Below are 22747 nucleotides of genomic sequence, written 5' to 3' on the forward strand. Positions count from 1 at the left end.
CAAGCTCTAAGCAGTTAGTTCATGAGCTTCACTGTGATTGCCACTGAAGCATATGCTTAAGCTTCATTCTGTCACTTCAAGTGTCCATATAAGCACAAACCAAATGTAGCTTTTAGCCAGTTATTTTCGTTCTGTGACATTTTTAGATCAAGCTAGCAGCTTTTGACATGAGAAAGATTTTTTCCCCTAAATAACCTTTCTGTTTAGAATCACCATGTAAGTAAAAACTTAGCTACAGGCTGGGTGTAGTGGCTCAGGACTGTAATGCCAGCATTTTGGGAGGCTGAGGCAGGAGGATTGCTTGAGGCCAGGAGTTCAAGACCATCCTAGGAAACTTAACAAGACCCCGTCTGTGCAAAAAAATAGAAAAGTTAGTGAGGCATGGTAGTACATGCTTGTAGTCCCAGCTACTTAGGAGGCTGAGGTGGAAGGATTGCTTGAGCCCCAGAGTTTAAGGTTAGAGTGAGCCATGATCATGCCATTATACTCCAGCCTGAACAATAGAGCAAGACTCTTGTCTATAAAAAACAAAACAAACAACAAAAAAAAACTTAGCTACAGGGTTTTCAAAGGATGGATTCAGATGACAAATTCCACCTTTACTAAGAGAAAAACCAAATACCTTCCATTTTCTTTGAGCTATGTATTTCTGCAGCAGCAGTTGCGATTTGAGACGAACTTTGGATCTTGAAGCTTTGGCAGGCAAATTATTCAGCCACTCATGTTTCAGGCACTGTGTGGCACTCATTCTGCAGCTGTGAAATCAAAGAGCAGTTAAGACTTTTAGTTGAAGTTGGCTTTTCTAGTTCAAAAATCTGTTCAGTTGGTTAGGAAGCCTGAGTCAGTGGAACAGATTAATCATTTAGGCAGATGCATGCCATGTACCAAAAAGGGAACTCCTTGTATCTAAAATTCCCTGCCTTCAAAGTACCAGAAGGTTGTCAGCAAAATGTTCTCTGACCTCTATAGCGGGAACATATTCCAGTGATTCTAGAAGGAACCACCTCCCAGAGGGGGCTGGGAAGTTGAGGCAGAGCGGTAAGAAGGCTAGCTGTGGCTAAAATTGTTCTTAAGAAGCAAAAGAACAAGAAATTTGAAGGAAGCTTTTTTCTTCTTACAGAGAATAAAGGCAACTTGTACATCTGACTTAGAATTTTTTTCCTCTCACATAACTTTTCACAGTCAAAAAAAAAGACTGTAAAGGTCAGGAAAATACAAGCTGTCTTAGAGCCTAGACTCTTGGGCCTTAGCCTTGGGTCATTAATACTTTGGGTTATGTCCAGTTGTTACCTTATGTCTGAGTATCAAAAAACTCAATGGCTTGACCCATGACTTTGATATAGATGCTAAAGCCTAAACAGATTTTCTTCACCAAGAAACAAGGTATTTAGATCTTTATTCTGGAAATAACATCTGCATCTCAACTTTTTTTCAACCTTAGCCTATGACAGGTGATTAACTTGCAGATCGAACCAATTTATATATGCTTCTTTTCTAAAACTATATTTTATGCCCCTACTTGTTTGTTGTTTCATTGATTTCCTTTGTCCCTTTCTCTGTTCCTTTATTGTTCCAAAGAAGTAGCAAACTAAGAAATCTTGAACAGAATTCATCCACAGGAAGACGGATCTTCACGGTCAGTAGTCCTGCTCAGCTCCCAGACCCAGGATTTCCATCAGAAGGGCCCATGAGTGACAAGCAATGAAGGGTACCTCTTCTCTTTGACCAGCAACCGGGAAACAAAGTCCTTGGCCTCCTCCGAGAGCCCCTCAAAGGTGTCAGCATCAAAATCCCAGCTACAGTTTACAATGAAATTCATGGTCTCTGCATCTGTTTCCCCTAGAAATGGGGACAAGCCACTGAGTCTATAGAAGAGAGAAAGGACCATCAGTAGGTGGAGGCCACATTTGCCAACCTGCATCGGCAGAATAGTGAAGCTTACAGAGTTCAAGTGAACCTAGCCAGAACCAAGGGGGTTCAAAAGAAAAGCACCTCCACTACTTCTGCACAGGATGGAGTCCAATGTGTTCATTAAAGGGAGGAGCAGAAGGATTTAAAATTCTGAGGCAAGAAGAGCGTTTGGAGTTAAGTCCCCTCTTGTGCGCACCTCTTTTCCTCTCATTACTGAAGTAAAGAGTAGAATTAGGGCCCAACTTGGTATGCCCAATTATCAAGTCCATATTGATTTCATTTTAGAAACAGAAATGGCCTTCCATGTCCTTGAGACAACCAGGCTTGTTTAGATGCTACCCAGGCCCCAGGCCAAAGGAAAATGGGCTTTATTAGGCTCCCACTAGAGTGAGGGTAGAGAGGCAGGACACCCTGATGGCTGGCCTCAGGTCTCTGAACTTCCCCAGCCTGGTGCAGCTCACACATCTGAGTGCCGGGACAGTGCGTAGCAGTTGCACAATAATCAGAAGACCAGAAGCAAAACATGACTTTGCCTCTGAGGAAGCAGCCAAGGGAAGTCCATAGTGGAGGAGAGTAGAAAATAGGGAGCACAAGGGTTCCATGATGCGGCAAAGGACGTCCTGCCCTGCCCACTCCCATTCCTTACCCCTTACCCACTCCAGCCTCATTTGGGTTTTTATTTTGTTTTGTCTTCATGCAGGGCCTCATTCTGTCACCCAGGCTGGAGTGCTGTGGTGCAATCATTGCTCATTGCAGCCTCGAACTCCTGGGCTCAGGCAATCCTCCCACCACAGCCTCCCAAAGTGCTGGGATTATAGGCATGATCCAGCTCCCTTTGTACCAAAGCACCTGTATGTCTTTGCTGGAGGGCTTTCTCTCCAGCTGAAGTTTGCTTTACTCACCCAGAAGTATCAGGAAATCCATTCCACCCCATCTCCATTAGTCCACAAGCAATAATAGATAAGAGTTCATGTATAAATACTCCAACTCCCTCCCCGGCTATTAAATAATTCTCAGGGAGTATTCCATGATAGATTCTGGGGCTCCCCAGCAGAATGAAACTCTAGTTGCCCACAACTGGGCCTTACTCCTGGGTCATGAATACCTTTGTTATTTTCAGTTACTACTTTTATGTCTCAGTATCAAAAAATTCAATGGCTCAAGCCATAACTTTTTTTTTTTGAGACGTGGCCTTGCACTGTCACCCAGGCTGGAATGCAACTTCCCAAGCTCAAGCAATTTTCCCACTTCAGTCTTCCTAGTACTGCTGGGATTACAGGCACGTACCACCGTGCCCAGCTAATTTTTGTTTTTGGTAGAGACAGAGTCTCCTATGTTGCCAAGGCTGGTCTTGAACTCCTGGGCTCAAGCAATCCTCCCACTTTGGCCTCACAAAGTGCTGGGATTACAGGCATAAGCCACTATGCCTAGCTCAACCCATAACTTTGATACAGCTGCTGAAGCCCAAGTAGGCCTTCGTCACCAAGAAACAGGCCTTTAGACCTTTGTTCCAGGGAATCATATTGGCACATCTCACCTTTTTTTCAATATTAAACTACTACAATGATAACTTGGAAATACAACAGCCTTGTAAATATGGTAACTGGCTTGATAAGATACCCTTCGCCAGCTCTTTTCTTTCCCCATCTCACTACCCTATTCCTCTACTGGGGTTTCCTGGGGACACTTCCCAAATAGACTACTGGTGCTCAAAATTTTGCTTCTAAGATTACCCAAGGGAAAACAAATAACCGCCGTCCCCACTTCAGAGCCAGGCTGCTAAGCACTCACAGCATGTAGGTGATGACTCCCACACTCCACATGTCCGTGGGGAACGAGACAAACTCATAGTTAACGACTTCTGGGGCCAGGAATTCAGGAGTGCCAAAATTCACCTTCAGCTTCTCTCGAGGCTTGTACCTGGGGAAGGGTGGAGGGTACAAAGAACCATGGGCTGAGGCCTGGGAGCTGTGGATTCTGGGGCTCGTTTCTGGTGGGAAGCACACATTACCCCCTTCCTGTCAGCCATATGGCCTGGACCCCACACCCACACTACACATGTGGATTACTGGGGAATACTCAGAACCCAGACCCATTCTGCAGGCTTTTCTAAGTCAGTGGTAGAATCAGAGAACTACTATCTTCCTCCTCCAGGCATTTGCTGCTTTCAATAGTCAAATTTATAGAAACAAATTAGGAAGGAGTTAGGGGTAAATGGAAAGTGGGAAGTTATTATTTAATGGGTACAGAATTTCAGTTTTGCAAGACAAAAAAGCTCTGGAGATTGGTTGCACAACAATGTGAATGTACTAATTGTATATATTTATAGTATGTATGATGCCTTTTTTTTTGAGATAGGGTCTCTGTTACTCAGGCTAGAGTGCAGTGACATGATCTCGGCTCACTGCAACCTCTGCCTCCGAGGCTCAAGCAATTCTCTCACCTCAGCCTCCTGAGTAGCTGGGACTATGGGCATGCGCCACCACACCTGACTAATATTTTGTATTTTTTGTAGAGATGGGGATTCACCACGTTGCCCAGGCTGGTCTTGAACTCCTGAGCTCAAAAAATCCACCTGCCTTGACATTACAAAGTGCTGGGATTAAAGGCATGAGCCACCACACCCAGCAGGTATATATGATGCTTTGATACATGTATACATTGGGGAATGGCTAAATCAAGCTAATTAACATATGTATTACCTCACATACTTGTTTTTTGTGGTGAAAACACTTAAAAGCTATTCTCTCGGCAATTTTCAAGTATGCAATATATTGTTATTAACTGTAATCACCATGCTGTTGTACAATGGCTCTCTTGAATTTACTCCTCCTTTCTAAGTGAAATATTGTATCCTTTGGCCAACATCTGCCCAGTGCCACCTGCCCTGCCTTTGGTAACCACTATCCAACACTCTGCCTGTAAGAGTTTGTCTTTTAGATTCCACACATAAGTGAGATCACGTGGTACTTGTCTTTCTGAGTCTGGCTTATTTCACTTAACATAATGCCCTACAGGGTCATCCATGTCGCTGCAAATGGCAGGATTCCCTTCTCTTTTGAGGCTGAACAGTATTCATTTGCATATATACACCCGAGTTTCTTTATCCACTGATGGACACTAAGTGGTAACTTTAACGTTATGTATTTTTTTAACCACAATTCCAAAAATAATTACAAAAAGTTCTAGGCATGAAGTTTAAGTAAGGCTAGGAAGAGAGTCAACGGCTGAGTGGGAAAAGGAGGCAAACAGTGTGTTTTAGAGTCACTCTTGAGGGAAAAGAGAGTCTCTAACTAAAATTCCATGGGCACTTTCTATTTGTCAGGTTCTACGCTAAAAGTTTTATACATGCATAACATCTCCTTCCATCCTCCCAATAGCCCTGTGAAATAAGTAGGATGAGGCAACTGAGAATAATAATAATAAAATGAATATTCTGCCAACATGCCCTGCTTCCTTTAAATCAGCTTTCAGAGAGCAGTCTCCTCTTCTCCAAATCTTCTGAGAGCCAGGTGGACACAGACCCAGCGCCAGCACAGCTGAGCCCATCCAGTGAAAGAGCAGCTTTAAATCACTTTTTAGCATTTGCATAGTATCTCACAGACTTAAATGAAATATTGTTTGGCTGTTTGTTATTTTCTTCCCTTATTCCTTCCTGTCTCTTTGTTAAGTACAATTATCGGCATAAAAGAGGTTTTTATTACCGATTTTTAGATTGCATTCCAGCCTGGGCAATAGAGCAAGACTCCTGTTCTCTCTCCCCCTTTTTCTTTCTCTTTCTTTCTTTCTCTAAAAAAAAAAAAAAAAAAAAAAAAAAAAGGAGCAGCAAAGTGGTGGGGGTTGGGGGGGGCTGGGCCTGGGAGGTAAGCGCTCCTCTGGCACCTGCTCCTCCCCTACACCAGCAGCTGGCCCAGGACTCAAGGATCAGAAGCCGAACTCCAACTAACAGAATGGCCTTCCCCTCCAGGAGAAGCCCCCAAAGCCACTCTCCCAGGTTGCATTACTGTTCCCAGTGCCTCATTGTGCACCACAGCCACACCTTATGTCATGAGACTTTGTAGTTCTGTCCACAAGAGGTAGAATATATCACCCCCCCACCCCACTGACAGTGGGCCCATGCCAACCTAGGCCATCAGAGCTTGTCCTCTTGCTCCTTCACCATCACCATGAGAATGAGGGCGCACGGAGCAGACCTGCTCTCACTGAGCTGCACCCTGGATTCAAGCCCAACTGTGCCCAGTCTAGCTCAGCGACTACCAACCAGGGGTATGTGACTAAATGCATCACAATCATCTGTCTGTTGTTGTTGTTGTTTTAAAGCCCTGATTCATAGCATTTGCAATTTCCGTGGTGTAGATGCCAAATTGATCACGGCCAATGTCAAGGTACCATCATGATGTCACTGAACAAAGGTGGGAAGAGCTGCACAGTGGCACCTCCTCTTGAGTATTTCTACCATAGAGACACGACAGGCAGAAGCAACCTGAAGCTCAGAGCACAGCAGCATAGTTAGGAAGCAATGGAATCTGAATATTTAGTACCTCCAATTTTAATATGATTTCCTTAATTGTAAACTTATAGAATTTAATTCTTACTAATGGCAGTGTTTAACAACTGGATTACAAAACTCCTTATCATGAGTTAATACAGTAAGTACTAGTCGAAGTTAGGTCCAGCATATCACTCCCCCAGCTAAATCACAAATGTGTGGATGGGAACAAATTATTAATCATGTTAAGCCTCTGGTTTTGGGGTGGTTTGTCACACAGCACTATAGCAGCAATAGCTAACTGAGACATTCACTCTAAAGCTGTCAAAATATCCATCAAAACGCTCTCTTCAGATTCTTAGCACAAGTCTATCTATGACTGTAGGGTCACATAGGAGGCTGTAACCTCATGAGGCTTGGGGTAGGCATCCCCTTACTCTGCCAAAGGATCTGATGAAATGGGACCTTTTGTGCTCTGATTCCAGTCTGAACACTGGACTGGGAGTCAGGACTCCCAACCTGTTTAAGATAATTTCCACTGTGTCCTTAGCCTTAACCCTGGATGTGTCACTATTTAGATGCACTGATGGCTCTCACTCCTGGCTGGGCTAACCTTGGTCCCTCTTGCTGGAGGTCCTGACCTCGGAGAATTGTACGAATATGGGCCTCCACTGCACAAGGAGCCATGGCCCTGCTGAAAATCTCAGCACCTTCTAATAGTCCCCCAGAAACACTTTATTTTCTATACTTTGTACTGGGGGGAAATTAGCATTCCCTTTTGTCTTTACAAACATTTAGTTATTCTGTAGCATGGAATATGCTTCCTTAACCTGCAAAACCCACCCAGACCCTCTTGGAAAGACACAATGCCCAGGAAGCAGGGCAGTTTGATAAAAAACAACTTGCTAAACAAAACTGCGGAATGACCCCATTGCCAGATTCTGGAGGATGTTTTTGACATTTTCTGTCCACTGCACAGCCAGAACCTGTGTCTCTGCCAGCCTGGCCCCACAGAGTGCAGTTTCCTGCATTAGCACGGGTTTTGGGCACCTGCCCATCACCAGTGCCCAGCTGTTTTCCATGGGTGGCCTGTTCTTACATGTGGCACCATGTTTATTTTCTGGATCTTGCCTTCTGCTTCTGGTCCCGCCAGCAGAATTCTTGCCCTTGACCAGGTTAACGAATTTGTCTGACAGTTCTGGATGGATTAGGCACTATGATGTTATATATATATATATATGGTGTTATATACATATATATATGTTCCTGGCTACTAACTTGCATATTCCTTGTTATAATGTTGGGACACTTTAGGCCTCAGGAGATAATCTCTCTGTTCTTCTCCAGTCCTTGTTTCTCCTTCCCAAGGCAGGACTCTAATCTGACTGTGGATCAAAAGACCCTCATTCTAGAAAGGGTCCTGTCCCCCTACCCTAAAGGAATGCGACACAGAGATGCTAAGAAAAAGACAGGCCTTGCTGGGTTTAGATCATGGGCTTTTTCTCCAATCACCTTTCTATGCCTTTGTCAATCATGCCTATGTAATGAAGCCTCCATAAAAACCCAAGAGGACAGGGTTGGCGAGCTTCCCGATGGCTGAACACGGGGAGGTTCCTGGAGAGGGGGGTGCACAGGGAGGGCCTGGAAGATCCATGCCCCTCCTCCCATACCCCTTCCTATGCCTCTTTTCACCTGTATTCTTTGTAATAAAAGCAGATAAATGTAATAGTGTTTCCTTGAGTTCTGTGAGCCATTCCAGCAAATTAAGCAAACCCAAAGATGGGGGTCATGGGAACCCTAGCATGAAGACATTCCATCAGAAGCTCGAGAGGCCTGGACTTGTGACCAGTGTCTGGGGGAAGACGGAGTATCCTTGAGGACTGAGCCCTCAACCTGTGGGATCTGAGGCTATCTCCTGGTAGGGGATGTCGAACTGAGCTGCATAATGCCCAGCTGACATCTGCTGCTCCCTGGTGGGGAACCCACCTGCCCACTTTTGATCACAGAAGTCTTCAGTGTTGTTTGCTGTGGTGTGAGAGCAAATGCAATTTGAGAGTTTTTCCCAAATAGCCACTCAGCATGGAGGCTTTTGGCTTCACTCATTTTTAGTAAATTGACCTACAGACCTTTTCACCTCCCCACCAGATAAGACTCCAAAGCCTACAGGATAATGTTCAGAAGTGTGAGCCTCGCATTCACGATTCCCCATTAGTGCCCTCATCTTCCACTGTATCTTCTCCCAACCAGCCCGCACATACACGATGTGCACCCTATTCTCAGCCCATAACTCACAGGGTTCCCCTGCCTCCCCTCCAGGCAGTGCTGCGCTGGAGCTGGCCCTCACGTGTACAGGAGTCCTGAGTGCCTTTCTTCCCAACTCCGCCTTCAATGATTCCATCTTGGCAGCTTGTAGTTAGCAAACATTGGCAAAGATTACAAATCAAACCTATCCCCTCTCACTCCCCACTCCCTCAGGCTGGTGCTGAAGCATTTGCCAGTGTAGCAGCATTGCCTACAGACAGCAAATCCTGTCTACCAGTCCCTGTTGGCTGCTCAGAGAAGCTTTCCCTGACTCAGAGTGTCCAGTGGTTACTTCTTTCTTGGCGTTCACAATGTGTTCCTGCAAATGCTCATGTGGCAGCAGGCCAACAGGTATTTGACAATGTACTGCATACATCAGTGTGTGCATTCTCAGTGAAGACGATATTGCCCCACAGGGGACAAGCATTGGTTCTGAAGGGACAAAACAATCTTAGCTATTGCAGTGGTCTGTGGCTCTCGAAAGGGCCACAGCACATAAACAGATACACAGTGCACCAATGGTATTAAATGTCATGGCATGGGGGGACTAGGTGATTGAGGAAATAAAGTCAAAAAGGGCTCACTATGGGGCAGTCAGTGATCATGAAACAGGTTGAGAAACATTCCCCTAGTGTATACAACGTGCAAGCGTGTGGGACGCATCTGAATTTTATAGCATATTATCTGGGAAAATACTAAGCAATTTGCTAACATGATAGATTGAATGTGATTTCTGAGTATTTGGGTTGCAGAGATTTTCTTCTGTTCATCACTGTGTGATGGAGACCCTGAAGGCCCTGGGGGATGACATGAACTTCCTCTTGCGGTTACACCAGCAGCACATGGGGCACTGAAAATGGATCATCACGCTGCAAATGGGTAATGTTTACACTTCAACCAGTGGAGGAGTGACCAGGAAGACCAGCACTGAGGGTGTGGGTGCTCCTGGGAGACAGGTGCTGCAAGGCAGAGCTGAGCTCGTGCGCACAACTCTGCCTCCAGGGCCATGGTTGTGCTTCCTTCCATTCGTGGATGTGGTGGAGGGCACCGTGTGGCCATGAAATAAGAAAACTACTTCTTCATGGAAAACAGCCATCAGGGTCAGGCACAGTGGCTCATGCCTGTAATCCCAACACTTTAGGAGGCCGAGGCGGGAGAATCACTTCAAGTCAGGAGTTCGAGACCAGCCTAGCCAGGATGGTGAAACCCTGTCTCTATTAAAAATACAAAAATTAGCCGGGTGTGATGGCAGGTGCCTGTTGTCCCAGCTACTTGGGAGGCTGAGTCAGGAGAATTGCTGGAAGCCGGAAGGCGGAGGTTGCAGTGAGCCGAGGTTACGCCACTGCACTCCAGCCTCTGGTTGACAGAGCGAGACTGTCAAAAAAAAAAAAAAAGAAGAGTGATTCCCAGAGAAATGTCACTCTTGGGGGAAACAGAATCCTGGCGGAATCTTGGAAGCTGGGCATACACTACTGCCATGTTTATGAACCGAGGATGCCTGAAGGTTTAGGGGAAGCCTTCTGAAATGCCAAAGATCTGCTACTACCACTGCCGAGAACCCACACCACTGGGCATGTGTGCCGTGGGCGGGAACCCTCCGGAGGCACAGTGTTCAGCATACCTGTGACTGGACTTTACAGTACCTATCTGAGAAGAATGGAGAGTGATGGTGAAGGGGGCTGCTGAGCAGGTGCTGAGCTGCTCAGTTTTGTGGATTTCGCAGGCGTCTTGGGGCCAGGAGGTGCTGGGCTATGCGATGCATCCATCACCATCCCTGCCCTCCAGGAAATGACCAGTTAAATACAAAAAGTGAGGATGTGACAGTGTTGGGTGGTGCTGTGGGTAGTGTGGCACCCTTGGGCTGCACAGCAATGTTAGCCACCCTGCACTGGGCTCCAAGCATTTTAAGAGACTATGAGATTTTTAACATCGTATACATACAATGGGCCAGATTAGGTGGCTCACACCTGTAATTCCAGCACTTTGGGAGGCTGAAGTAAGAGGATCACTTGAGGTCAGGAGTTGGAGACCAGTCTGGCCCACTTAGTGAAACCCCATTTTTACTAAAAATACAAAAATTAGCCATGTGTGGTGGTGAGTGCCTGTAATCCCAACTACTTGGGAGGCTAAGGCAGGTGAATCACTTGAATCCAGGAGGCAGATGTTGTAGTGAACAGAGATTGTATCATTGCATTCCAGTCTGGGCAACAGAGCAAGACACCATCTCAAAGTAATAATAATAAAAATATATATACAATGTTTATTTATTATTTATTTTTAGACAGGGTCTAGCTGTATTGCCCAGACTGGAGTATAATGATACGATCTTAGCTCACTGAAGGCTCAAGTGATCCTCCCACCTCGGCCTCCTGAGTAGCTGAGACTACAGGTGCTCGCCACCCTGCTGGCTAATTTTGTATTTTTTGTAGAGGTGAAATCTTGCTGTATTGTCCAGGCTGGTCTCAAATTCCTGGGGTCAAGAGATCCTCCCTCCTTGGCCTCCCAAAGTGTTGGGATTATAGGCATGAGCCACTGTGTTGGGCCTACAATGTTTACTTTATTCTCTGAAACTTGAGAACCTAACCTCCCAGATAGGATGGGTCCACACTATCTCTGTATTTTCTCATTTAACCCTCGTAACCACCCCCCTGCCAGCAGGTAATGCATTATATCATCATTTCACCAAGATTTAAACCAGTCCTGAGTGGTTATAGAAACAACCACCCATGGCACCACCCAACACTGTCACATACTCACTTTTTGTATTTAACCTGATCATAGCCCAGTACCTCCTGGCCCCTGGAAGGCCTGGGGAATCCACAAAACTGAGCAGCCTAGCACCCAGCTCAGCAACCCCCTTCACCATCACTCTTCTCTCTTCTGATAGGTGATGTGAAGTCCAGTTAATCCCATAGCTGTTTAGGGAGAAGCAGAGCCCACAGCACAAAGCCAGCCCCTGCAAGAGCATCAGGGCCTGTCTGCAAGTCAAAGGCCACCAGCCTCTGTGCACAAGAACTCAAGCATTTGGGATTTGATCAGTTCCAAAACTCAAGCATTGGCTGGGTCAGCAGTAACCATGCCCAGAGAGCCACAAAGAATCCCAAGGAATTTTGCTAAGTTGTCTAAATAAAACCCCCTTACCTTCTGGCCAGCCCGAAGTCAATGATCTTAATTTGATGTCCTGTCTGATTGATGCACAGTATGTTCTCCGGCTGGGAAAGAAAAAAGTCTGCTTAGCCCAAGTAACAGCTAAAGAGGTCTGCAGCTGCCTCGCTTCTTTGTCTATAGGCCTCCGTTTTCCAGCCTTCAAGGCACCTGAATTGCTCAGGGCAGCCCTGCAGGGACTGGATAGATAATGAAAATACATGAAAGGGCTGGTGAGACAATTAGGATTGGCATGCACTGGAAAACTGGAGGCTCCCAGCCTGTATAAAGGGACAGCACTACTCAGTGCCAGCCACTGGTCACCACGTAGAAGTGCAGGCACAACGCCAGAGTTTCTCAGTCCTCAAGAGAAGCCAGGAATTCAGGGGCTTTTTGTTTGATTGGTTTTGTTTTTAATTAAAAAAATAGAGATGGGGTCTCGCCATGTTCCCCAGGTTGGTCTCGAACCCCTAGGGTCAAGAGATCCTCCAGCCTCAGCCTCCCAAAGTGCTGGGTTTACAGGTAAGCCACCATGCCCGGCTAGGAATTCAGGTTTTTATGTGAAAATTCCATGCTTTTAAACGTTAACAACTAAGTGAAATCTAAACTCACATCTGGAAGCCCAACAGAACACCTCTGTGATATATATTTGGCCCATGAGCGGCTTGTGTGGGACTACTGGTTTGGGGCTGGCTTCCCAAACCTGGCTGTACATTGGAATCATCAGGGGAGTTTTTAAAATCCCAATGTTATACTGGAATGCTAAGAAAATTAAAAAAAAAAAAAGTCCCAGTGCCCAAGCCTCAACCCTGACCAATTACATCAGAACCCCTGGGGTGACACCAAAGCATTACTGGCGGGTTAAGGAGAGCAGAGCTGCTGAATGTCCCCCTGCCTTTCTGCAGTGACAGCTGTGGCCCACGGCATGAGGCTGGCAGCCTTAGCACGCCTCTCCTCTTACAGCACTTGGATCAGCTCTGAGGCCCTGAGGGAGCCTGGAAGGATGCTCGCTGCTTGTGCATGACAAATTTGGGTTTATGTGTGCTGGAGGCTTGGGGAGAGAAGCTGAATGAAGATCTAGGGCTTGTGATAGACAGGACTTGCAGACCCAGGGTCCAGTGCCTGAGCCACAGGGGCTCATTACCTGGTTCTGAGCCCTAGATGAGTCCCTCCCCATTCCTGAAGAATCAATGTCTCCATATGTAAAATAGGAGTAATAACCTCTTCCTGCCTGTGCCCCGGGAGGGTGTGAGGATCAAATGACATAACATGCACGAAACACTTTACAGCTTCCAAAGTAAATGTCTGCTAGTATTTCTCCCAACAGAAGACTTCATTGTTATTCGTGTTATAATGAGGTTGTACAATTCCTCAGACAGGTGGAGAGAATGGTGTTTAAAAATCTCTATGTCTTCTATATAAGATCTAGAATAACACTGTCCAATAAAAATGTAATGCGAGCCACATATAAAGTTTTCTAGCATGCACATTTAAAAAGGTCAAAAGAAACAGTGAACTTAATTTATAACATTATGAATAATACAATTAATACTGTTTTTTACCATAAAACTCACCATTTTAAAGTATGCAATTCAGTGATTTTTAGTATATTCACAGAGTTGTGCAATGATACCACTATCTAATTTTGGAACATTTTCATCACCTCAAAAAAACAAATAAACCCATACCCATCATCAGTCCCTGTCCATTCTCCCCTCACTTCCCACCCTCTGGCAATCATTAATGTATTCTCTTTCTCTGTGGATTTGCCTATTCTGGACATTTCATATAAATGGAATCATAAAACATATGGCCTTTTGTGTCTGGTTTCCTTCACTTACCAGAATGTTTTCAAGGTTTATCCATGTTGTGTAGCACATATCAGTCCTTCATTCCTTTTCATGGCTAAATAATATTCCATTGTATGGATTAGACCGTATTTTATTTATCCACTAACTAATAAATTTAATGAACATCTGGGTTGTTTACACTTTTGGCTATTATATATAATGCTACTAAAAACATTTGTATGCAAGTTTTTGTGTCAACTTATATTTTAATTCTCTTAGGTGTATACCTAGGAGTAAAATTGCTGGGCTGAATGGTAATTCTATGTTTAGCATTTTTGGGAACTGCCAAACTTTTTAAAAAGTGAATGTATAATTTTACAACCCCACCAGCAATGTATGAGGGTTCTGAATTTTCCATATCCTAGCTAACCCCCTTTTTTTTTTCAGATGGAGTTTTGTTCTTGTTGCCCAGGCTGGGGTGTAATGGCGCGACTGGCTCACTGTACCTCTGCCTCCCGGGTTCAAGCGATTCTCCTGCCTCAGCCTCCCGAGTAGGTGGGATTACAGGCATGTACAATAATGCCCAGCTAATTTTGTATTTTTAGTAGAGACAGGGTTTCTCCAAGTTGGTCAGGCTGGTCTCAAACTCCCAACGTCAGGTGATCCGCCCACCGTGGCTTCCCAAGGTGTAAGCCACCGCACCTGGGCTTTAACACTTCTTATTGTGTGTCATGTTTATAGTCAGTCTAGCGGATATGAAATACTGATTTTGATTTACAATTCTGTAACGAGGCTGAGAATGACTTCTTGTGCTTAGTGGCAATTGTATGTTTTTATTGGATAAATGTCTATTCAAATCCTTTGACCATTTTTAATTGGTTATTTGTCTTTCCATTGTCTAAATACAAATCCTTTATCTGATACATGATTTGGAAATATTTTCTCCCATTCTGTGAGCTATTATTTTACTTTTCTCATGGATCCTTTGAAGTATGAAGTTTTTTCATTTTGATGAAGTCTAATTCATCTCTTTTTTTTCTTGATTATGTTTCTAGTGTCGTATCTAAGACAGCATTGCCTAATCCAAGGTCATAAGGATCTATTCCTATGTTTTCTTCTAACAATTTTATAGTCGTAGCTCTTAAATTTACATCTACGATGCATTTTGAATTAATTTTTGTATATGGTGTTAGATAAGGGTCCAACTTCATTCTTTTACATGTAGCTCTGTAGCATAGGGTCCCAGCACAATTGTTGAAAAGACTGTAATTTTCCCATTGAATTGTCATGGCACCATTGTCACAAATCAAATGACCATAAATGTAATGGTTTATTTCTAGACTCTCAAGTGTATTAATTTGATGCATATATCTAATCTTACATCAGTAATACATTGTTTTGGTTTCTGTAGCATTGTAGAAACTTTTCAAATTGGGAAATGTTAGTCCTCCAAATCTATTCTTTTTCAAGATTGTTTTTGTTATTCTAGGTCCCTTGAATTCCCATCTGAATTTTAGGATTTCATTAATATCTGAAAAGAAGCCAGCTATGACTTCGTTAAGGATTATGTTGAGTCTGTGGATCAATGGGAGAGTCACCTTAACAATATTACATTTTCCTATCCATGACCATGGGATGGCTTTCCATTTGTTTAGGTCTTTGAATTATTTTAAAATTTTGTTGTAGTCTTCAGAGTATGTCTTGCACTTATTTTGTTAATTTTTTTCTAAGTATTTTACTCTTTTGATGCTGTCACAAATGAAATTATTTTCTTAATTTTATTTAGAGATTGTTCAGTCCCTGTATTTAAAAATACAATTAATTTGGCTTTTATTGCATTTGCTTTTGGGTTCTTGCTCATGAAATCCTTGCCTAAGCCAATGTCTAGAAGGGTTTTTCCAATGTTGCCTTCTAGAATTTTTAGTTTCAGGTCTTAGATTTAAGTCCTTGATCCATCTTGAGTTGATTTTTGTATAAGGTGAGAGATGAGGATCCAATTTCATTCTCCTACATGTGGCTTGCCACTTATCCGAGCACCATTTGTTGAATAGGGTGTCCTTTCCTTTCCTCAGTTGATGTTTTTGTTTGCTTTGTTGAAGATCAGCTGTAAGTATTAGAGTTTATTTCTGGGTTCTCTATTCTTTTCCATTAGTCTATGTGCCTATTTTTATGACAGTACCATATACTACTCAGCCATAAAAAGGAATGAATTAATGGCATTTACAGTGACCTGGGTGAGATTGGAGACTATTACTCTAAGTGAAGTAACTCAGAAATAGAAAACCAAACATTGTATGTTCTCACTCATATGTGGGAACTAAGCTATGAAGATGCAAAGGCATGAGAAAGACACAATGGACTTTGGGAACTCAGAGGCAAAGGGTGGGAAGAGATTGAGGGATAAAAGACCACAAATTGGGTGCAGGGTATACTGCTCAGGTGATAGGTACACCGAAATTTCACAAATCACCATCAAAGAACTTACTCATGTAACCAAACACCACCTGTTCCCCAATAACCTGTGGAAAGAATAATTAAAAAAAAAAATTTAAGCCAAGCATGGTGGCTCACGCCTATAATCCCAGTAATTTGGGAGGCCAAGGTGGGCAGATCACTTATGCCCAGGAGTTCAAGACCAGCATGGGCAACATGGTGAAATCCCATCTCTACAAAAAAATACAAAAACCAGTCACACATGGGGCACTCATCTGTAGTCCCAGCTACTCAGGAGGCTGAGGTGGGACGACCCCTTGAGCCCAGGAGGTTGAGGCTGCAGGGAGCTGTGATCACGCCACTGCACTTCAGCCTGGGCAACAGAGCAAAACCCTGTCTCAAAACAAACAAACATACATTTGGTATAATTCACCAGTGAAGCCATATGGACCTGGGCTTTGCTTTGTAGATAGTTTTTGATTACTAATTCAATCTTTCATTGTTACAGATCTATTCATATTTTCTATTTCTTCTTAAGCTAATTTCTTAGTTTGTGCTTCCTAGAAATTGGTCCATTTCATCTAGATGATCTGCCTTATTGGCATACAATTTTGTTTATCATATTTCTTTATAAACCTTTTTTTTTCTGTAAGACCAGTAGTAATGTCCCCTCTTTTATTCCTGATAACTTCTCTTTCTCTTGGTTAGTATAACTAAATATTTGCCAATTTATTGATCTTTCTAAAGAACTGACTTTTGGTTTTAATGATTTTCTCTATTGTTTTTCTGTTTTATTTTATTATTTATACTACAATTTTTATTTCCCTCATTCTGGTTGCTTTTAGTCTAACTTGCTGTTCATTTTCTAGTGTCTTTTTCCTCCCTTTGAGAGAGGATCCTGCTCAGTCACCCAGGCTGGAGTGCGGTGACCCAACCATACCTCACTATAGCCTCCAACTTCTGGGCTCAAGCGACCCTCCTGCCTCAGCCTTCCAACCAACCAGAACTACAGGCATGCACCACTATACCTGACTAATTAAAAAAAATTTCTTTTTGTAAAGACAGGGTCTCATTATGTCACCCAGGCAAGCCTCAAACTCATGGCCTTATCCTTCCTTGGCCTCCCAAAGTGCTGGGATTACAGATTAATAATGTATTTTATTTAACCCAACATATCTGAAATATTATCACTTCAATAAGTTATCAATACAAAAATATTGATGTGATTGTGTCCATTATTTTTCATATTAGGTCTTTGAAATCCAGTGTATATTTTACATGTACAGTGTATCTCAATTCAGACCTTAAGTTTTCATCAGAAATATTTGATCTGTATTTAGATTTCAAGAAATTTAGAGTTGAAACGTAAATTCATATATCCAAGTTGTTCCAAATAGTTTTCCAATAACTGAATCAAGGGTCAGTTTATTAATTTAAATTAACAAAATGTAAAGTTCAGTTAGTCACACTAGCCACATATCAAGTGCTTAGTGGCCACATGTGGCTCATGGCTACTGTCTCAGACACTGTAATTCTGGAGCTTTTTCTCTATATTTAATTAAGACAACACCCTAGGAGGTAGGTGTGATTTTTCCCTATTTCACAATTGATGAGCTTAAGGAACTTTCTCCAAGTCTCACAACTGGAAGGGGCTGAACCCCCACAGCCCTGCTCCCAGCTGGGAAAAAGCCTCAGCAGTGATGTCCTCTCTGCTGCAGCCACGGGCGGTGCCCCGAAGGCTGGTCTTTGCCCCGGAATCACAGGGCAGGTTCCTGAGGTTTCCCTGGCTGCCCACCCCAGAGCAGCTGGTGCAGGATGCTTGGAGTGAGCTCTAATGAGTAAAAGGGGCCTAAAGCCAATCCCGCCAACCCTTTTTTTCCAAGCACCCCACCTTACAGTCTGATGTCCACTGGGAAAGATGGTCAGAAGGGGCAATGTGCACCCTCAGAGATGCAGTCAACTCACCGCCCTTCTTCTGTGGGAAGTCGCCAACATTCACCCCCTTCCCGAAATGAGTTGTAAAGAAACACCCTCCTGTTGGCCCAGAGGAGTGGAAAATCAGAGAAACAGCCACCGTTTCTCAAGTGCTTGCTATCAGCCAGGCACGGTGCCCAGGGCGTTATGTACCTGACACTCCCAGGGCACTCCTAGTAGACAAAAAAAGTGGAATTCAAATGTGTATTCACTCCATAGAGTATCACACAGCCTTATAGAGAATGAAGAAAGATGTCTATACTGTGTTACTAACAAAATCAAGATTAAAAACAAGATGTGGGCCAGATGTGGTGGCTCACGCCTGTAATCCAAGCACTTTGGGAGGCTGAGGCAGGATTGCTTGAGTCCAGGAGTTCACAACCAGCCTGGGCAACATGGTGAATCCTTGTTCCTATAAAAAATACAAAAAGTAACCAAGTGTGGTGGCAGTGCTTGTAATCCTAGCTACTTGGGAGGCTGAGGTGGGAGGATCACTTAAGCCTGGGCAGTTGAGGTTGCAGTGAGCTATGATGGCACAATTGCACTCCAGCCTGGGCAACAGAGGGAGGCCCTGTCTCCAAAAAAGAAAGACAAGAGAGAAAGAGAGAGAGAGAGAGAGAGACAGAGACAGAGAGAGAGAGAGAAGGGAGGGAGGGAGGGAGGAAGAAAGAGAGAGAAAGAAAGAAAAAGAAAAGGAAGAAGGAAGGAAGAAAAGAGAAAGAAGAAAGAAAGGAAGGAAGGAAGGAAAGAAAAAGAAAGAAAGAGAGAGAGAAAGAAAGAAGAAAGAAAGAAAGAAAAAGAAAAGAAAGAAAGAAAGAAAGAAAGAAAGAAAGAAAGAGAAAGAAAGAAAGAAAAAAGAAAAGAAAAGAAAGAAAGGGAAAGAAGAAACAAAAGCGAGAAAGAAAGCAAAAGAAAGGAAGGGAGGGAGGGAGGGAGAAATGCACTGTAGGGTCTCTTTTGTGTGTCTGTGAGTCATACAAGCTTGCTCACAGAGAAGTCCCCTCAGCATGGAGGCCTGGAGGGAGAAACTTTCACTGTGTATTTTACATACTACTCTATTGTCTATATTTGTTACCACAGCCTATGTTCCCTTTTGAACTCTTCAAAAAACTAATCTTAAAGGTATTTTTAAAGAAGAAAAGCTCATTGTTTTGTAAAGAAGAAAAGCTCACTGTTTCACTCAATCTTCAAATAACACTTAAAAGAGGTACAATTATCCAGATGGAAGAACTACAGCCCCCAGAGGCAGCAAGAGTGGCCTGTCCCAGACTCCAGAACTCGGAGATAGAGAGCCAGGAATGGAAGCCAGGGCTGTCTGTGGACAGAGCTGTCAATGATGAGAGCATGCCAGGGGCTCAAGCACCAGGGGCCCTCCTCTGCGTGCCCAGGGCAGAACCCACCTTAAGGTCCAGGTGCAGGATGTAGTGCTGGTGCAGGTAATGCACGCCCTCACAGATCTGCCTGGTGAACAGGACCACATCCAGCTCGGTCAGATGGTACTTCTCGTCTGTGATCCGGTCAAAGAGCTCACCTCCATCCACACTGCCAGAGCAAAGGGAGAGGCAGGCACCAGCCTGAGCAAGGCTCTTCAGGGCTTGTCTACTGTCATCATGAGGCCAAAAGACGCCAGCCTGGTAGGCCCACAGTCATACTCCGTGGGTCACAGGGCTGCTGCCACTGCCACTGGGGTTTTTTGTGTGTTTTTTCTGAGATGGAGTCTCGCTCTGTCACCCAGGCTGGAGTGTAGTGGCATGATCTCAGCTCACTACAACCTCTGTCTCCCAGGTTCAAGTGATTCTCCCGTCTCAGTCTCCTGAGTAGCTGGAATTACAGGCGCCTGCCACCACACCCAGCTAATTTTGGATTTTTTGGTTTGAGACAGAGTTTCGCTGTTGTTGCCCAGGCCAGAGTGCATGGTCTTGGCTCACCGCAGAAGCATGATCTTGGCTCACCGCAACCTCACCTTCCAGTTCAAGCAATTCTCCTGCCTCAGCCTCCTGAGTATCTGGGTTTACAGGCGTGTACCACCAGGCCTGGCTAATTTCGTATTTTTAGTAGAGACAGGGTTTCTCCATGTTGATGAGGCTGGTCTTGAACTCCCGAACTCAGGTGATCTGCCCGCCTCGGCCTCCCAAAGTGCTGGGATTACGGGCGTGAGCCACCGTGACTGGCCAAGTTTTGTATTTTTAATAGTGACGGGGTTTCGCCATGTTGGCCAGGCTTGTCTTGAACTCCTTACCTCAGGTGATCTGCCCGCCTCAGCCTCCCAAAGTGCTGGGTTTACAAGCATGAGCCACCACACCAGGCCTGCCATTGGGATTTTATTGGGACCTTTGCTCCAGTCCACCCCCAGCACAGATTAGGGGTGGTAAAAAGTAAGTGTCAGGTCAAAGGGAAGAGGGGATGGCCATCAATGTTGATGATCCAGGCACACTCCAGGGCTGATGATCCTGACCAGGGCGCGAACTCATTTGCCTAGGGAGGCCAACTCAGACCTTTGCGGCATAAGGCTAAGTGGGCTGATCTGGCCATACGTGAAGCAAACATTTTCTTTTCTTTTTTTTTTGAGACAGAGTCTTGCTCTGTCACCAGGCTGGAGTACAGTGGCACAGTCTCAGCTCACTGCAACCTCTGCCTCCCGGGTTCAAGCAATTCCCCTGCCTCAGCCTCCTGAGTAGCTGGGACTACAGGTGCTCACCACCACACCTGGCTAGTTTTTTGTTGTTGTTGTTGTTGTTGTGTTTGTTTGTTTGTTTTAGTAGAGACCGGATGTCATCATATTAGCCAGGATGGTCTCGATCTCCTGACCTCGTGATCCACCTGCCTCAGCCTCCCAAAGTGCTGGGATTACAGGCGCGAGCCAACGTGCCCAGCCGAAGCAACATATAGTCTTTTGCTTATCTTTTGTTTTTCCACTTTTGATAGGGACATGACATGACAAATGTTTTACTCTCCTCACCTCTGCCTGGAAGGAAAACAGCAACACAAGCGCAAATATGAACGACTGCTGAGCCCTTGGCCCCAGTTCTAGGGCGGTTGGGAGTGGTGGGGATTGTGGCAAAGGAAGCCTGGTCACCCTGTCTACAAACGGCAGTCCCTGGGACTCCAGCACATCATTTCCACTTGGAAAGGCAGGCCTGGCATTTACTGCATCTTTTCCATTTTCAAGAAAAGCCAGATATCTAGGTTTTAATGTGAAGCTAAACTATTTCCAATGGTTAACAACTAATTCCACATTACTAAAAATAGGCAGAGTGTGGTGACTCACACCTGTAATTCCAGCACTTTGGGAAGCTGAGGTGGGAGGATCACTTGAGTTCAGGGGTTCAAGACCAGCCTGGGCAACATAGCAAGACCTCATCTCTACAAAAAGTTTTAAAAATTAGCTGGGTGTGGTGGCATGTGCCTGTGGTCACAGCTACACAGGAGGCTGAGGTGGGAGGATCACTGGAGCCTGGGAGTTCAAGGCTGCACTGAGCTGTAATCACACCACTGTACTCCAGCCTGGGCAACAGAGACCTTGTCTCTAAAAAAATTTTCAATTCAATTTAATTTTCAAAAAATTACTGAAAATAGTATAGGACAATTGACATACATACACCTGCAGGTCACATCAGGCTTACTGGCCACTGGTTTGTGACAAAGTGGCTTTGTCCTCCATATTTCATATTGGAGGTCAAAAAGCCAAGCCAGAGAAGACAGGATGGCATGACCCTGGATGTGGCAGGGAGGGGAAAGGACAGAGAGGGCTTTGCCTCGAATGAAGGCTCTAAGCCCCAGCACCGAGCCCTGGCCTGAGCCAAGGCGGCCGCCCCGCCTCCAGTACTCACTACTCCATGATGAGGGTGCAGCTGTGCTTGCTCTCGAAGGCGTCATAGAGCTGGATTAGGTTCACATGGCTGAGCTGGTTCATGATGTTGATCTCATTCTTCACATCCTCCTTGGGGAACCAGAGGACAGAGGGATTTCCAAGCGAATGGGTCAGGAATAGAAGCCCCCTGCACCTCCCAGGACAGACACAGAACTCCGCATCCTTCCTCAGTTTCCTATTCTCATACCAGGTCTCCCTGACTCAACACCCAAACCAGACTACAACACAAAGGACCTGAGTGTGACCCACTCATCTCACAGACAGGAAACCCAAGGCCCAATAAGGACAGAACCTTCTTGTCCCGGGCTCCGCAGGGTGCGGTGCCTGGACACCTGCACATGGTGGGTGGGTCTGAACCCAGGGCTGTGAAGGGAACTTCCTGACTGGAGTGTGGGAATCCCGGAAAAGAGCAGGAAAAGTAGAATTTCCAGCTCAGCATGGGAACCTAGGAGCCCTGAGAGAAGGGAAGGAATCCTGAGGCTGGCAAGAGGGACCCAGCCTGGCCAGATGCCTCACCCGGTCCTTGGCACACTTCACTTTGATGATCTTGGCAGCCAGTGGGAGGCCTGTGGATTTCTCTGTGCACCTGTGGACCTGGCCAAACCGGCCCCTGTGAAGACACGGCCACACAGCAGGCTGAGAGCCAGAGGCTCACCCCACATCCATCCCTGGGCTTCTGGGCCGACTCCTCCACACACAGGCCATGTGGAACAGCCTACACCCCAGAATGCAGCCCATCACCACCCCATAACCCTGCTGGCTATCCTGAAACTTACAAAGCAACTCTTCACCCCACACCACCCAGGCCATCCTGCACCCCAGGGAACATCCCCT

At 45.0% G+C, this 22747-nt stretch overlaps 1 protein-coding gene across 9 annotated transcripts in view; it reads right to left on the reverse strand.

Moving 5' to 3' along the window:
* The window catches only part of MYLK3 (myosin light chain kinase 3), a 58377-nt gene that overhangs the window by 1891 nt on the left and 33739 nt on the right, over positions 1 to 22747 (reverse strand). For 7 of the 9 annotated variants that reach the window (XM_032271520.1, XM_032271518.1, XM_032271515.1 and 4 more), the window contains 7 exons: positions 22430 to 22523; positions 21873 to 21982; positions 19443 to 19584; positions 11843 to 11913; positions 3703 to 3831; positions 1713 to 1865; positions 623 to 755 (listed from right to left, as the gene is read on the reverse strand). In XM_032271520.1, the coding sequence (XP_032127411.1) occupies positions 623 to 755; positions 1713 to 1865; positions 3703 to 3831; positions 11843 to 11913; positions 19443 to 19584; positions 21873 to 21982; positions 22430 to 22523 (832 nt within the window). Of the gene's footprint in view, positions 1 to 622; positions 756 to 1712; positions 1866 to 3702; positions 3832 to 11546; positions 11658 to 11842; positions 11914 to 17193; positions 18216 to 19442; positions 19585 to 21872; positions 21983 to 22429; positions 22524 to 22747 lie in introns of those variants that run through there. The other 2 variants (XM_032271516.1, XM_032271513.1) reach the window with 2 other exon arrangements.

Source organism: Sapajus apella, unplaced genomic scaffold, assembly GCF_009761245.1.
Source record: "Sapajus apella isolate SASKATOON/1434 unplaced genomic scaffold, GSC_monkey_1.0 scaffold235, whole genome shotgun sequence".
Taxonomy (NCBI): Eukaryota; Metazoa; Chordata; class Mammalia; order Primates; family Cebidae; genus Sapajus; species Sapajus apella.